This window comes from Mustelus asterias, unplaced genomic scaffold, assembly GCF_964213995.1.
Source record: "Mustelus asterias unplaced genomic scaffold, sMusAst1.hap1.1 HAP1_SCAFFOLD_2382, whole genome shotgun sequence".
Classification (NCBI taxonomy): Eukaryota; Metazoa; Chordata; class Chondrichthyes; order Carcharhiniformes; family Triakidae; genus Mustelus; species Mustelus asterias.
This window is the reverse complement of record NW_027592327.1, coordinates 1-12,486: the sequence shown is the minus strand read 5'-3', so window position 1 is coordinate 12,486 and position 12,486 is coordinate 1. Positions and strand designations below refer to the sequence as shown.

The following is a 12,486-nucleotide window of genomic DNA, read 5'->3' as shown; positions in this document are numbered from 1 at the left end:
ATTCGGCCCATCGAGTCTGCACTGACCACAATCCCACCCAGGCCCTACCCCCATATCCCTACCCCCATATCCCTACATATTTTACCCGCTAATCCCTCTAATCTACGCATCCCAGGACACTAAGGGGCAATTTTAGCATAGCCAATCAACCTAACCCGCACATCTTTGGACTGTGGGAGGAAACCGGAGCATCCGGAGAAAACCCATGCAGACACGAGGAGAATGTGCAAACTCCACACAGACAGTGACCCAAGCCGGGAATCGAACCCAGGTCCCTGGAGCTGTGAAGCAGCAGTGCTAACCACTGTGCTACCGTGCCACCCATCTGGACAAGAGAATATTAGTTATGTGGAAAGATTAGATAGGTCATGGTTGTTTTCTTTTGAACCAAGGGTACTGAGGGGAGACCTAATTGAAGTGCTTAAAATTGAGGATCAAGATATAATGGATAGCAAGGCCCTATTGACGTGGGTTAAGGGGTCCATTACTTAGGACCAAAGATTTAAGCTGGAAGATTTAAAGGAGATTTGAACAGAAACTTTTCTACCCAGAGGGTGTGAGAATCTGGCCTGAAAGGCTGGTAGAGACAGAAACCCTCAACTTTAAAAAAACTTGGGTTATTCATGCCTATCAATTTCCTGTTAGCCAGCTTATCTTTTATCCATGCCAATATGTTATCACCTACACCATGAGCTTTTATTTTCCTCAATGACCTTTGATGCAGCACCCTATGGAATGCCTTCTGGAAATCTGAACACAGTACATCCACTGGTTCCTCTTTATCCACAGCATATGTGAATTCTTCAATTCAAAAATTCCAAACTGAGATTAGTACATTCATGCTAGAGAAGAGTATTAAGTGTTACAGAACCAAGGCTGGTGGATGAAGTTAAAGTTCAAATTAGCTATGATCTAACTGAATGTGAATATTTTCACAATACTGGTATACAATAATGTGACATAGATCAAAATTCAAATTTACTAAAGCAAACAGGGATGAGTTTCATTTAATACTTCAAAAACTTCACAGTAACTGAATAGCAAAAAGATTTATTTTTAATGCCAAGTTTACAAAATATGCATATTAACACACCCAGTGTTATGCAATATTCATTACTTGGTGTCCTCCAATGACCATACAAATAATATTCTTTTCTACAACCTCCCCATGTTAAAAGACTCCAGGCACAGGCTCTTGCCACAGGCTCCTTGGCAAGTGCCATTGTTCTGTGGGATTATTAGAGGTCTATGCCGATAGAATGCCCTTTGAAATGATAACATGAATTATATAATCAAACTTGTTTTCATATAATATCAGCACATTGCTGGAGGAGTTCCTGAGGGTAGTGTTCTAGGCTCAACCATCTTCAGCTGCATCATCAATGTATTTCCTTCCATCATAAGGTTGGGATATTTGCTGATGACTGCACAATGTTCAGCACCATTTGCGATTCCTCAGACACTGAAGCAGTCCGTGTCCATATGCAGCAAAACTTCAACAATATTCAGATTTAGATTGATAACTGACAAGTAGCATTCACGCCACTCAAGTATCAGGCAATGACCATCTCCAACAAGAGAGAATCTAACTGTAGTAATTCAGCCAAATGCCAGTTTCCCGTCACCAACACTCTTTATTGTGCACCAAAGGAAAAGGCCGCGCCTGTGGCTTACAGTTGGATAGTCTTCACCTTGGGACGTATAACAACGATCCGTATGAATAACAAGTTTAAAATGCCCCACAGATCTTTTCCCATTGGGCGAGTCTCTGCTCGCTCAATAAGGAAGCTCGTACTCCACGAAGCCCATGGGGCGATCTATAAATCTATTGAGATCTATTAGCCATCTCCCCATTACTTTCGATGGCATTGCCATTGCTGAATTCCCACTATCAACATCCCGAGGATTACCATTGACCAGAAACTAAACTGGACCAGCCACATAAATACTGTGGCTACAAGAGCAGATCAGGAACTGGGAATTCTATGGCTAATAACTCACCTCCTGACTCCCCAAAGCCTGTCCATCATATATAAGACATAAGTCAAGAGTGCGATGAAATACTATTCACTTGCCTGGATGAGTGCAGCTCCAACAACACTTAGAAGTTCAACACCTTCCAGGACAAAGCAGCCCGCTTGATTGGTACCACATTCACCACCTTAAATATTTCACTCCACCATCGCACAGATAATGCACAGTGGCAACAGTGTGCACCATCCACAAGACGCACGGCAGCAACTCACCAAGGTTCTTCACCGAGGTACCTTCCAAACCCATGATCTCTACCACATGAAGGACAAGGGCAGCAGATGCATGCAACACCTCCACCTGAAAGTTCCCCTTTAAGCCACACACCATCCTGACTTTGAAATATATTATTGGTCCTTCACTGATGCTCAGGTCAAAATCCTGGAACCACCAGCACTGTGGGTGTACCAACACAAGATGGATTGAGCGGTTCAAGAAGGCAGCTCACCACTACCTTCTTAAGGGCTTCTAGGGAAGGACTATAAATGCTGGCCTAGCCAGTGACACTCACATCCGTGAACAAATATAATTTTTAAAAAATCTTACCATGTTAAATGAACATCTAAACAAAGACACAGCGACACAAGTTACTCCAATGCTGGAGACATCATGGGCAGGATTTTTTAGCCATGCTTGCCCCAAAACCGGAGAATCCCGCCCAAGGTCAACGGACCTTTGAATGGTCCACCCCCCCAACCGCTACAATTCCCGTGGTGGGTGGAATGGGAAAATTCCCCCCTATGTATCTATGGTCATTATTTTGGAATCATTATGCTTCACTTTTCAGATTCCTTTATCTCAGATTTTATTAACATCAGCATCACTGTCTCTTAAGAGACTTCCAAATTTAAATGTTGGCTTGTACACGAATTTTCAGAAGGCATTCGATACAGTGCCACACAAAAAACTTGTGAGGAAAACTATAGCTCATAGAATAAAAGGGACAGTAACAAAACATATACAAAATTGGCCGAATAATAGGAAGCAGAGAGTAATAGTCAATGGATATTTTTCAGGCTGGAGGGATTGCAGTGGTGTTCCCCAGGGGTCAGTATTGGGACCCTTGCTTTCACTGATATATATTAATGATCTAGATCATGATGTACAGGGGACAATTTCAAAGTGTGTGGATGATACATAACTTGGAAATATTGTTAACTGTGAAGAGGACAGTGTAGAAAGAACTTCAAAAGCACATAGACAAGTTGATGGAGTGGACAGATAGGTGGCAGATGAAGTTCAATGCGGAGAAGTGTGAAGTGATGTATTTTGTTAGGAAGAACATGGACAGATGATATAAAATAAGGGGTACAATTCTTAGGGGGATGTAGGAGCAGAGGAATGTGGGTATATATGTGCATAAATCATTGAAGACGGCAGGACAGTAGAGAGAGCAGGTAATAAAGCATATAGTATTCCAGGTTTTATTAATAGGGAGATGCCGGCGTTGGACTGGGGTAAACACAGTAAGAAGTTAGAAGTAAGAAGCATTGGAGTAACTTGTGTCGCTGTGTCTTTGTTTAGATGTTCATTTAACATGGTAAGATTTTTTAAAAACTTGTATGGCTTTTGCTACCAAATAAACCTGTTGGACTTTAACCTGGTGTTGTTAAACTTCTTATTTTATTAATAGTGCCATAGAGTACCATAGGTTATGCTTAATTTATAAAAGACATTAGTTAGATGTCAGTTGGAAAATTGTGTACAGTTCTGGACACTACACTATAGGAAGGATGCAAATGCATTGGAGAGTGCAGTGGAGGTTTACAAGAATGTTTCCAGGGATGAGAAACTTCAGTTGAGGATAGATTGGAGAGGTTCGAACTGTTCTCCTTGGAGAAAAGAAGGCCGAGAGATTTGATAGAGATGTTCAAAATCTTGAAAGGGGTGAACAGTATAGATAGGGAGAAACGGCTCCCATTCGTAAAAGGATTAAGAACAAGAGAGCAGAAATTAAAAATGAAAGAATCAAATGTGGTGAGAATTTTCTTTTCCACACCATGAGTGGTTCGGGTCTACAGATGCATTGCCTGGAAGTGTGGTGGAGTCAGGTTCAACTGTGGCATTCAAGAGGGCATTAGATGAAATTTGAATCAAAACAATATGCAGGGGTACGGGGAAAAGGTTGGGGAATGGCACTAAATCATGATCCTCGTTGGAGAGCTGGTGCAGACATGATGGGCCAAATGGTCTCCTTCTGCCCCTGCAATTCTGCGATTCTGTACATATAACATTCATCACAGATACGTTTGTGATGTTCCGGGCACATGCAAAAATATATGAAATTAATTAAACTTTAACCTTATCCCAATGTAATCATCTGAATGGAAATAAACAGGAACAATCAGGAATTCACTTTCACTTCTAGCAACGCATGGTAATGGTTGTTATGCGCTAGGACACCAGCCGCAATGACTTTTGCTAACATTATTATTGTAATGACTCAGGAAGCTCAACTGGAAAGGAACATAGTTTATTACAGAATGCAAAGTAAAAACGCTACCATGGTGTATAGTTCCTGTCTGGGCCTGGGCCTGCCTTATAAAAGGTCCAGCTGGACAGGCCACCACCTGTTACCAGGGGAGCTCATACTCAATGAGCGCCACAGGAGCTCAATCAGTGATTCCCCATGGACTTCATGGGAATTATCACAATCATAGGCATAGAATTTTACAGCACAGAAAGAGGCCCTACGGCTCATCATGACTGCGCTGGCCATCAAAGCACCTATTCTAATCCATTTTTTCAGTAGTTGGTCCGCAGCCCTGTATGCTATGGCATTTCAAGTGCTTGTTTAAATGCTTATTAACTGTTCTGAGGGTTCCCACCTCTACCACCCTTTCAGGCAGTGAATTCTCTTCACCCTCTGGGTGAAAATGCTTTTCCTCAAATCCCCTGTAAATCTCCTGTCCCTTACCTTAAATATATGCCCCCTGGCTAATGACCCCTCTACTAAGGGGAAAAGGTTTCTTTCTATCCCCCGATCTATGACCCTCATAATTTTGTACACCTCAATTAGGTCCTCCCTCAGCTTTCTCTGCTCCAAACAACCCCACCCTAGCCAGCCTCTCTTCATAGCCGAAACACTCCAACCCAGGCAACATCCTGGTGAAACTCCTCTGCACCCTTTCTCGTGCAGTCACATCCTTCCTATAATGTGGTGACTAGAACTGCACACAGTACTCTAGTTGTGGCCTAACACGCGTTTAATACAGCTCCATCATAACCTCCCTGTTCTTGCTCTTATAATCTATACCTTTTGAACTCCTTATTGAAAAAGGATATAATTATGTTAGTACCAATTCAGGAAAAGTTCATTCAACTCATTCCTGGGGTGGAGGGCTTATCTTGTTGGGGTTATTTTCCTTAGAGCAGAGAAGGCTGGGGCAGGGTGGGGATACTGACTGAGGTGTACATTTTTGGACGCCACTTATTGGTGTTCATTTTTGAGGAAAACTGGAGTGTAATTGAATCATCATAAAGATCACATATACATATTATATCAAATTTAAAACAATTCTAATGTCCCTTACATTCATGTCAGGTCAATTTTAAACTTAACTACCAGCATCTCTGCAGCATTGAAAAATATTTATATGATCTAACTGATGAAGAATTCTCTACTCCAGAGAGCAGTGGGAGCTGGATCATTTATATTCCAAGGCTGAGTTAAACTGATTGTTGATCTACAAGGGAATCAAAGGCTATAGGGGGCAAGCTGGAAAGTGGAGTTAAGGCCACAACCACATCAGCCATGATTAGCTCGAGTAGGTTTGAGGGGCTAAATGGCCTCCTCCTGCTCCTAATTCTTATGTTCTATGAGATCAAATGGCCATCTCCTGTTCCCATGTGGTGGCTTCATTCATTCTTTAGCCATTTTATGGACACCAGGCTGATTATCTGTTCTGCAGACAAAATTAAGAAATTATTTCTATCCCTTATATAGTGTTAGAAGTTTCAACCCATTGTACTTTCTAAAGGAGCATCTCCTCCATTACTGAGATCATCTTTGGTACCTGGTGAAAAGGGGAATGAGCTAATTAGGGGACCTCTTTGTAGGTTAATGCCTGGGCTGGCCAAGCCCAACAAAGAGGGGGCTTGAACAGCATCAAGTCAGATGCTCAAGGCCTTCTTTGGCTAACAGGCACCACTGAATACAGGTTATTTGATCACCGGAGAGAATAATCTTATCGTTTATTTCAGTTTCTTTAGCCACCCATTAAAAGTGCATTCCTGTGGGGAGGACTCCTGTAAAATGTATGCTCTTGTTGCAGCCATTGGGTTAACTCCCAACCCCGCTTCCCAACAACCTACTAGCACATCAACGAACCCGTCTTGTACGTGCTTGCTTCAGTTTCTGTATTTGCTCCTCTTTCCTTTCCCACCACCCTTTTTCCTGTGGGCTGCTCTCCTTTGCCCTGTATTTTTTTCTTCCCTTTTGTCTGTTTTCTTGTAAAATTGGTGTTGCATAAAAGGTCAGAATTCGAAGAATGCTGATATCTTGAAGGGTTTAGGATTAGGGGATGTTAAATAGGGACGGGTGGAACCACAGAGGGATTTGAAAATTGTATCTCCTTGGGTGGCTTGTTTCAAATTGTAGCTGAATAACGCTGTGTGAAACACCTTGGGATATTTTATTGCATTAAAGGTGCTATATGAATATTCCTTTTGTGTTTTTTCATATTGCAACCACACACACTTTCTGGTGGTTAAATTCAACAACTCATAACCTTAAAGTGCTGGTCCAGGACAATCAAGACTATAGCAGGATACCCCTGAATGAATGCTGTGATACATCGCCAGCTGGTGCCAGAACAGGAGCCACCTCCCACAGAGAATGCTAGCTCTTGTGTAAGATAATGATTACAAAGACAAACTTTAATACAAGTTCTTGACATACATTCAATGTTCCAAGATGCAGCTGAGATGATATTGCTGTGCACAGTCATCAATGCTCTTCTCAAACGGGCTGAGGAAGCGCACAGTCAGTCAGTCTGTCCACCAGAGGGATCTTCACTCAGCACAGGCAAGTCCTCCTGTGTATAGTCTGTGCAGATCAGTCGGTGGTTATACAGCCCTGATAACCTATTTATACCTCTGGGTTCCTTTTGTATTTCTCGTAGGCAAACTCCTCAGTGTGAGCCCGGTCATTGCACACAGCAATGAAGTCGATTTCCAGTTGGAACGGCCCATTTACTTTGTCACCCAGTGTGAAGCCGATTGTATGGATCTGGAACAAACCAAAATATTTCAGTGACGTGTCTAAGGACCTATACGTTCTGCTACTTTCTTATCTCCGAGATCAGTAATCCCGCCTGCCCCAACCCTTCCTCCAGACCCTCTAATTACAGTAATTTAAAATAGAACATGACGACCACGGGCAGCCAAAGCAACTCAGCTGTCTCTTCCAAAAGGCTGTTTTCTTTGTTGGAATGTAGTGCCATTGGCACCTCATGTTGTTCCCATTGCCCATTCTACATGTGAGCTGACAGAATGCTGCTGATTGGAGGGGAAGGACTTCCACCTCAGATTAGTTGTCTCTCTACCTTGCCCCATCCTGGGAGCCCACTGTTCCAACCAGAGGATCATTTGAACAAGGAAGACCCTTCAGAGAGCTGTGTGAGGCTTAAAGTTCAGGAAGTAGGCCCAGCATCTAATGCTCCATCTGTACAAATAGAAGGTGCCGCACCTTCCTCTATTTGTATGTAATTTGCATGCACCCCTCCCCCTCTCTCACTTGGACACACTTTATGTCACTGACATCGACAACTTTTCCAGCCTTGGCCCATGTATTGGCTCAAGTGGATTCCTCTGCAGACAAACTGTAACCCCACCTTAAAGGGATCCCCAGAGCTGCAGGAGGTCACTGGATAGAGTTACCAACAATCAGCACATGACAATTTTGTTTACATGACACCTCACCATATGATGTCTATTCACATCATCTAATCATGTGGCATTTGTTCATGTGACTTCTACCAATGGTGTTTAATTTACTGTAAAACGGCTGGGTCCATAGTTGAGCATATTTGCTAATGATCCCAAGATCCATGGGATCACCGAAGTGCAGGAGAAGAGGGAAAGCTGAGGGCAGAAAAAAGAGAAACCCAAGTCCCCACAACCGAATGCTGAGAATCCCCAAATTCCCTTTGATTCCTAAGCCCTCCCGATTGTCCACTGTCTAGGCTCCTACATATGGCTCTAGGATGGGGGCTCTGTGATGGGACATTTAAAATTGTCCTTAAATCTCCCAACTGCTGGAGGCACTGTTCCGGGGAGCTACCCACAATTCCAGGAAACACCCAGTCACTCAGAGGGTTGGGAAGCCAGCACTGGGGACAAGCGCTACAGCCCAATAGAAACTGCATTGGCCTGTGTTCATGTCACTTGCTGGAAATACAATTGATATGTAACACAAGAGAAAGTTCCACTGATCATTGGCAAAATTATCTGAGTAGAATGTGGCTCTGTTTAAACACTCCAGCTAGTCGTGCAGTTCAATAAAAGTCTCCAACCTTGTCCAACCACAAAGGGTGTTGGTTATCCTGGATTCGACCCCGACTGGACAGGAAAAACTTGGAAAATGGAATCTGGAAAAACACAAGGATCATTGATATTTTAAAATGGTTTCCGTGGCCTTCAGGTAAAGTCAGGTCAGGTAGAGGCCAAGAGATCCTGCCATAGGCAGTCTGATACAAAAACACTAGCTGCAGGGCAGACTCAGATCATCCACCACAGGCTGGGAGACTTCCATCTCCCCAAACCGCTCTCTAATTCAAGCTTCATTGGTTGGATGGGGTGGGGTGGGGTGGGGACAATCACAACGGGAAATCACACCGGCATAAAATGCATTTTGGGACTCCAGTGGGATTTCCCATTCCCACCACCAATCCTCCCCCACCCCAAAAGCAGGAGCAGAAAATTCCTATAGTAGACATGGAATTCCAAAAGACACGTGATGAGGTACCACACTAAGTGCAAGATAAGGGCACATGAAGTTGTGGGTAATATATTAACATGGATGGAGGATTGGTTAACAGGCAAGAAACAAAGAGAAACTAGTGGGTTGCCACAAGGATCAGTTATTTACTATCTAATATTAATGACTTAGACAAAGGAACCAAAAACAATGCGTCTTACGTTTGCTGAAGAAACAAAGCTAGGTGAGAACATAAGCTGCGAGAGGACATAAGAGATATAGACAGATAAAATTAGTGTGCAACAAGGTGGAGTATAATGTGAGGAAGTGTGAGGTTATTCATTCTGGTAGAAATAACAGAATTTTTAAAAAGTGAAACTTCTAATTATTGACATACAAAAGATGTGGGTGTACTTGTACAAGTAACACTGAAATTTGGCATTAAAATAAAAGTAAAATACTGTGGATCTCAAGATCTGAAAAAAAAAAACAAAGTGCTGGAAAAAGATTTGGTAGCATGTGTGGAGAGAAACAGTTAATGTTTCGAGTTTAATACGATTTTTTTTCAATATGACAGATAGGTACAGCAAGCAATTCAGAAAACAAATGACATGTTCATAGAATCTCTACAGTGCCGAAGGCGGCCATTCAGCCCATCAAGCCTGCACCGACAACAATCCCACCCAGGCCCTACCCCCATAACTCCACTTCATTTACCCTGCTAATCCCCCCGACTCTAAGGGACAATTTGCTGACCTTTATTGCAAGGGAATTGGAGAACAAGAATCATAGAACTAAAGAATTGTTACAGCACAGAAGGAGGCCATTCAGTCCATTGTGTCTCTACTGGCTCTCCAAATGAACATTGCACATAGTGCCTGCCATTTCCCCACCTGCTCTTCATAACCCTGCACATTCTCTTTTTCAGATAATAATCCAATTCTCTCTTGAACCTTCCTCCACCACACCACTTTCCTGATGGGGCGGCACGGTAGCACAGTGGTTAGCACTGCTGCTTCACAGCTCCAGGGACCTGGGGTTCGATTCCCGGTTCGGGTCGCTGTCTGTGTGGAGTTTGCACATTCTCCCTGTGTCTGCGTGGGTTTCCTCCGGGTCCTCCGGTTTCCTCCCCCAGTCCAAAGATGTGCGGGTTAGGTTGATTGGCCATGCTAAAAATTGCCCTTAGTGTCCTGAGATGCATAGGTTAGAGGGATTAGTGGGTAAAATATGGAGGGATATGGGGGTAGGGCCTGGGTGGGATTGTGGTCGGTGCAGACTTGATGGGCCGAATGGCCTCTTTCTGTACTGTAGTGATTCTATGATTCTGATCTTAACCAGTCGCTGTGTAGAAAGGTTTCTCCTCAAGGTTGCCACTTTTGCCAACTACCTTGAACCTGTTCCCTCTCGTTGTCGATCCTTCCACCAGTGGGAACAGTTCTTCGCTATCTACTATATCCGGACTCTTCATGATTTTGAATATCTCTATCAAATCTCTTCTCTAAGGAAAACAGTCCCAACTTCTCTCCAATCAATCTATGTAACTGTTCCTCATCCCTGGAACCATTCCCGCAAAACTTTTCTGCACTCTCTTCAATGCCTTCACATCTTTCCTAAAGTTTGGCACCCAGAACTGGACACAATACACGAGTTGAGGCTGAATCAGTGTTCTATACAGAATAATCGCCTTGCTTTTGCACTCTATGTACCTATTAATTAAACCTAGGATACTGTACGCTTCATTAACCGCACTCTTAACTTATCCTGCCACCTTCAATGAGTTATGCACATACACACCCAGGTCCTTCTGTTCCTGCAACCGCTTTAGAACTGTACCCTTTTATTTAATATTGTCTCTCCAGGTTTTTTTCCTGTCAAAATGAGTCACTTTACACTTCTCTGCATTGAATTTCATTTGCCAATTGTCTACCCATTCCACCAACTTGCCTATGTCCTTTTGAAGCCTGACACTATCCTCTTCACAGTTCATAATGATTCCAAGTTTTGTATCATCTACATATTTTGAAATTGTGCTGTGTATACTAAGATATAGGTCATTACTACACATCAGGAAAAGCAAGGATCCAGACACCTACCCCTGGGGAACTCCTCTACAAATTTTTCGTAAGTCTGAAAAACATCCATTAACCATTACTCTCCATTTTCCATGTATTACTGTATTCAATGCCAATCGGAAGTCACATCAACGGCATTATCCTCGTCAACCTCTCTGTTACCTTTCAAAAAACTCCAGCAAGTTAGTTAAACAGGATTAATTGTGACAAATCCATGTTGGCTTTCCATAATTAACCCTCATTTGTCCAAATAAAAATTAATTTTGTCCAAATTACTGCTTCTAGAAGATTCACCATCACCAAAGTTAAACGGACTGGCCTGCGGTTGCTGAGTTTATCTTTACACTCTGCAATTCTCCAGTCCTCCGGCACCATCCGAGTCTAAAGACAACTGAAGAAATCCAAGAAAGATTAAGTTGATCTTGCTCCAATTGTACAGGGCTTTGCTGAAATCACACCCCGGGTATTGTGTGCAGTTTTAAGTCTCTATTTTTAAGGAAGGACATGTTTACATTGGAGGCGATACAGCAAAGATTGACTGGATTGGTTCCTGGGACGAGAGCATTATCCAATGATGAGAGGCTGAGTAAAGTGGGCCTATACTCTTTGGAGTTCAGAAGAACGAGAGATCATCTCTTTCAAATATTCAAGATTTGTGAAGGGGTTTGACAAGAACAGAGGTTGTTTCCCCTGGTTGGGGAATCTAGAAATGGGGTCACGGTCTCAGGATAAGGGGCTGCTCATTTAGGGCAGATGAGGAGAAACTACTTCATTCAAAGGGTTGTGAATCTTTGGAATTCTCTATTTCAGAGGGTTGTGGATACTCCATCGTTGAATACATTTAAGGTTGAGATTGAGAGATTTCTGGATGCAGAGAATCAAGGAATCTAGGGAGGGGGCAGAAAAGTGAAGTTGATGCAGGTGGTCAGCCATGATCACATTGAATGGTGGAGCACTGACAGCCCAGTGGTCCACCCCTGCTCCTATTTTTATGTTGTTTTGACTCTAGCCCCCGCCTCAGGCAGTAGGTGTCTCCCACAGTACTGTTTTGCAGTGATGGCCTATATAATGAGCACAAATTTCTGGATTGGACATGGAACCACACTGACTCAGAGGAGAGACACTGACCTGCTGGCTAATATGTGGATGGAATTCCAGTGGGTTACGACACCCAAAGGTGCACCAGAACTTTCAGACGAATGGAGAGAAAGACAGTTCTACCTTCACATCCTGCCAATGGGGACCACCCCGGGTGAAGAGGAAATAATTGTAGAGGTCGTCTTTCTGGTGGGTGAAGTACATCTCACTGCTGATGTTCACCATCCAGGGCCGGCCATCCCCACGGACCCGCAGGTACAACGTGTTGAAATTCGACAGATCATAATGCTTCTTGAGGTCAAAGGCAACCCTGCAACAGAGAAAAAAGGGGAGCTCTGTGACTGGAGGCCAATGGTAAATTCGCTG

The 12,486-nt window shown here is 43.2% G+C and overlaps 1 protein-coding gene across 1 annotated transcript; it reads right to left on the bottom strand.

Annotated features, from left to right (window-relative positions):
- Positions 1-6,890: 6,890 nt before the first annotated feature.
- On the bottom strand, positions 6,891-12,430 carry ndufaf1 (NADH:ubiquinone oxidoreductase complex assembly factor 1; the record flags this gene model as incomplete). Its single annotated transcript, XM_078207496.1, has 3 exons — positions 6,891-7,261; positions 8,547-8,621; positions 12,244-12,430. Coding segments are annotated over 3 exons (403 nt in total), but the record flags the coding sequence as incomplete, so codon positions are not given.
- Between the last annotated feature and the right edge of the window lie 56 nt (positions 12,431-12,486).